The sequence below is a fragment of the Lepisosteus oculatus genome, chromosome 28 (assembly GCF_040954835.1).
Source record: "Lepisosteus oculatus isolate fLepOcu1 chromosome 28, fLepOcu1.hap2, whole genome shotgun sequence".
NCBI lineage: Eukaryota > Metazoa > Chordata > Actinopteri > Semionotiformes > Lepisosteidae > Lepisosteus > Lepisosteus oculatus.
The window spans coordinates 10,261,249-10,265,733 of NC_090723.1; the positions used below are offsets into that span (position 1 = coordinate 10,261,249).

The 4,485-nt window shown below is 52.4% G+C and overlaps 1 protein-coding gene across 2 annotated transcripts; it reads left to right on the forward strand.

The window, feature by feature from the left end:
• The first annotated feature begins 319 nt into the window (after positions 1-319).
• Positions 320-3,981, forward strand: LOC102696209 (CDGSH iron-sulfur domain-containing protein 3, mitochondrial). 2 transcript variants are annotated; one of them, XM_015362355.2, is made up of 4 exons: positions 320-336; positions 638-1,423; positions 2,989-3,105; positions 3,498-3,981. In XM_015362355.2, exons 2-4 carry the CDS (start codon positions 1,352-1,354, stop codon positions 3,681-3,683), a joined length of 375 nt encoding a protein of 124 aa, XP_015217841.2. In that variant the 5' UTR covers positions 320-336; positions 638-1,351; the 3' UTR covers positions 3,684-3,981. The 2 variants fall into 2 exon arrangements, with proteins under 2 accessions (XP_015217841.2, XP_069041755.1); XM_069185654.1 differs by lacking the exon at positions 320-336 and having other exon boundaries at positions 597-1,423.
• Positions 3,982-4,485: the final 504 nt, after the last annotated feature.

Here is a 4,485-nt window from a genome sequence, read left to right on the forward strand (position 1 = left end):
GACTCAGGAGTTTTATAGCCATTTCTTTTGAACTTGTGTGGAGTGTTTTGATTTGATTTGTATAACGGTTTAAGTTTTAATAATTTATTCCCTAACTTTTCATACAGAAACGCGTATTTCTAGCCCAGCGGTGCTGTATTTATAACGTCAGCTGAACACATTCCTGCACTTTGTTTGGCAATTAACGCAGACAAGCACGAGGCTCTCAGCTTCACGTGGAATCCTGCCGTATCCATAGCGACGCCGCGAAGCTTGTTCCGCGGTGCCTAGCAACGGGGTTAAGTGGGATTCCATTCAGTCGGATATACTGGCGACCTCACCATTTACCAAGAACAGGTAGGTTTATAATATCCCCGAGTTTCCCAGTTTATACATTTCTCGTTAATACTACATTAAAAAAGTAATACATTTTTTATTCTTTACAAAAAAGTAAAAAAAAAACTAAACCCATCGATGGTGACAACAAATCATTGTATTTTATTCTTCTTAATGATTAGATACGTACTCGTTTGTGCTATTAGAAATATGTAGCCTAAATAGTTTACTGTATCATTTACCCACTTTTCTGAGGTTGTGTATGCAATGCCTACGTGCGCCACAGGAGGGCGATATACAGCCGGTTTTTTTCTCCTTGTAGACTTTTGGCACCTGGCTTGTTAGTTTTTTTGGGGTGCAGAGATCCCGGATCAGCTCTATACTCCAGTCAGAGGGTCCAGCGGAGAGCATCCCCTTGCCCTTGCTGATGAGCTCCCGCGGGAGACACAACTGAAATCACCTTCACTGCAGCAGGAAACAGGCTGGGAGCTCAACAGTCTGCACGACCTTCTCTGACCTTACTAAAGCCTTCGTCTCTGTCTGCTGGGGAGCTCCGAGGAGGCCCTGCTCCTTGACACTGGTCCCTTTCTGCATAGACAGCGAGCAGTGATTCGCGGTGACAGGCCCACCCAGAACCCCTCTGAAATCAAGACAGGAGATCAGGAGGGCGTCACACCCCGCTCTGACCTGGATATTTTCTACCACGACGTTACACCGTACCAGCAGCAAGCCCGGATCTGGAGCTGGAAGAAAGCAGAGGTTAACCTTAGCAGACAGAACACTGCACCCTCCGTCACGGACTTCCAGCACGCCGATAATGTAGTTCGCATTCGTTTAGAAATTCGGTGTACGTCTTACTTAAGCTACTCGAGATTTTTTCACAAAGGAAAAATCTGTTTTTGGTCAGTTAGAGCGGAGCCCATCAGGGAACGCATCTTCAGACAAGCGGAACCTTCTGTCAGCAGTCTGTGTGCCCCGCACGGCCCCGCCAGTGCCGCCCAGTCCTGCGGCTCTGCCCTGACCTGCAGCTGTGGAGATGAGCGTCTACAGGCTGGCGCTGAGCAATGCGAGTCCGGCGGCCTTCGTGGGGCACGGCTGCAGGCTCCGGGTGAGTCAAGGCTGTCGGAGCTGCGAGGAATTGGCCGCCGCCGTGTCTCGTACCTGCCGAGCTCCGCAGCACACGGGCAGTACCGGCGAACACCGAGCTGCCACTTGATCAGCTTCTTAGATTTTAAGCTGGTCTGTTTTCAGGGTGCAATTACAGCGGTGTCTAAACAGAGAGGGCCGTTATATGCCGACGAATATGACATGTTTGCAGGAGTACAGAGGAACACGTCTAAAATGTGTTCTTTACGTAGAGCAAGTTGCTGGCTAAGAGCTCCCCCGCGTCTCCTGCTGAGGTATTGCAGAAAATGCCATCCTGTTGAAAATGGTAAAAACGGGGAATCATCTGTGTCGTAAATACCAGCACCGTACTCGTGTTTATCCCGCATCACGATCCGAAGACGTCTCGTTCGTTTTAAGACGAGCAGCAGACAAGTTAAGGGGGCTCGTGTGTGGCGGTCCGCCCCTGCCCTCGAGACGGATCGCGAGGGAAAGTCGTTGGACTTCGCCCGTCTGCACGCGGACAGGAGGCTGCACCAGAACTGACGCGGCTGCCGATGTTGCTGTTTTTACCCGAGCTAAATGCAAAAGATGGGACGCCTGCTGTCGAGTTCATACGCGACAAAGTCTGGGGTTTGGACAGGCGACACATGAAGTCTTGCGTGCACAGAGATAAGAGAGATCTCCCCTTGTCCTGTCATGGGCTGTTGACGTCGCACTTGATCATGGAAACGTGTGGCGGATTCCTCAGCCCTGGTTTATTATTAATTGATTATTATTCCGACATCCTGTCTCTTGCAGGAGGCCGGAGACGGTCAGTTTGCTCATGTAGACGTCCCGTGACAGGTAGAAAAGGCAGCGGGAGGCTAAACAGCTGAGCTGATGAGCGCTGATGGACTGATCTCGAGGGAAAAAAAAAAACAAGACAAACGTCCTTAATCAAACACACCCGCGTGCTTCTCATCTCGCGCTCTTGCGCATAGTTGTTGTAACATCCCGACACTCTCACACGCTCGCCGGCTGTAGCTTACAGATTCTCTGCCCGCAGGGCATATTTCATTAGCGGGCCTCTAATTACTATAAATTACTGGGATCACAGAGAGGCCCTTCCGAGAGACATTCCCCGCGGGTGACCGTTAATCACCGGTTTTAAAGGCGGAATGCTTTGAGGTGAGAAACAGAATCTGATTAGCGAAGATATATGTCTTTGGTGGTGAAATGTAGGTTAATGCGTGTTTTCTTTCCAATCAGAATACTTGTGAAATATTGATAATCAAACAAGCTTTCAAGATTGCAAACGGTTTTCGAGTAATTCACGCACGGGTCTGACCTCTACAGGAGAGGGTCCTGTCCGCGAGACCCCCGGCGGCTGGGACACGAGCGCCCTCTAGCCGAGCTTCCGCCGCGGTCCGCCGAGAGTCGCCTGCAGCAGGTGGCTCACTGACTTCGGTCGCTTTGCGGGAAACTTCTCTGATGGGCTCTGTTTTAAGAGCAAGAAACAGCCTCCGTTCCAAGGCAAATGTGATTAGATGGAAAAGTGCAACTCGGGGAAAATGTCTCTCTGTGCAGGTGCAGCCGCTGTCCAGCAGCCCTGCGCCGGTCATTGCAGCCAAACAGCCCTACAAGGTGGAGCTGAAGGCAGGGAAACGATACTCCTGGTGCTCCTGTGGCCACAGCAAGAACCAGGTGAGGCTCCACACAGCCCACAGCCCACTTCACCAGCTTTGGGCTCAAGTCTGCTGGATCAGTGACACTGGAGGTTTCCAAAGCTCCACTGAGGTTAAACACAGCACCTTCATCGCTGAGTGTGGAGGCACTGACTGTGGTGCAGCTCCAGCTCAGCTGTTCACAGCACAGCTTAGCTCATCTGCTGCACTCTGGCTGAGAATCACAGGCCCTTCGAGCAGAGCAGCCTTGCAGAAGTTAAATGATGTACATCTTGAACGTTCGCCTCTGCATGTCCTCAGTTTCTGGCCTTCAGGCTGTCACGCGCTCCTGTAGTCAGGGTGTTTAACGTCTCGTTTCCTGTGAACCATGTGGCCCCGTTAACACCCCCTCCTGCCTGGTCTCTGCTGCAGCCCTTCTGCGACGGGACTCACAAGCAGCTGGCGCCTGGCCTGTCGCCCCTTCGCTTCACCGTGGAGCAGGACGCCACCGCCTGGCTGTGTGGCTGCAAGCAGACAGCCCGCCCCCCCTTCTGCGACGGGACTCACAAGCTGGACTTCGTGCAGCAGGCCGAGACCCCCTCCCCCGAGCTGCTGTGAGGCGGAGAGGACGTCCAGCCCCGGGAATCGGGCGTCCTGCCGCTGAGGGGTCAACAAGCCTCAGGCTCCGGGTACAGCTGTGCAGGCTGCCCTGTGCTGGAATCTCTCCTACACAGCTTAAATCAGCCGTCTGCTGCGCTAACAGGGGTGGCAGACACGTGTCTCAATACTGAATTCAGTTTTTAAAGAATGTTAAGATTGTCACTGTAAAAAAACAGACTGTTCTTGGCCGACTGTAGAGATGTTTCAGGTCTGCTGTAAAGTTATTCTCTGCAATGAAAGTGTTCAATACATGTGATATGGCAGTCATTGCATTACTTTTCACAACACTAAAATTCCCCACCTGCCATGTCTTGAGATTCTGGTACATTTAATGTAACGAACACAAAGCCAGAAGATCCTGAGGGCCTACAGAGACTCCGGGTTCTCCCAGTCAGACTGTCCCTGGTGCTGTCACAGCCTCCCTCCTCCCAGACTGGGCTCTGCCCTTCTCCGTTCTCCTGTCAGTAAAGCTCTCCCAGTCTCTCAGTACGGCTTAGCAGGTGTGTCAGAACTCCGGTCAGGGGTACACCCCGACTGGCCTGTCACCAGTCAGAACCGGGGTCAGACCGCAGACACACCGACTGGCCCGCCAGCAGGGTCAGGGGTACAGACTGTACAATGCTGTACTGGCAGTAGACTAATGTCCCCAGCAGCTGCTGGTGAGGCTGTCTAGCAGAGTGGGGGCTCAGGAGGGCTCTCGCATGCCTGGGGTGACCGACACTGTGGAGGCTCAGTGTCAGTTAAGGAAGCACTAACAACG

Excerpts from the sequence above, each read along its gene's own strand:
- LOC102696209 (XM_015362355.2), top strand. The coding sequence starts at position 1,352 with ATGAGCGTCTACAGGCTGGCGCTGAGCAATGCGAGTCCGGCGGCCTTC. Across the intron at positions 1,424-2,988 it reads GGCACGGCTGCAGGCTCCGG|GTGCAGCCGCTGTCCAGCAG; the intron begins GTGAGTCAAGGC and ends CTCTCTGTGCAG. Across the intron at positions 3,106-3,497 it reads GTGGCCACAGCAAGAACCAG|CCCTTCTGCGACGGGACTCA; the intron begins GTGAGGCTCCAC and ends TCTCTGCTGCAG.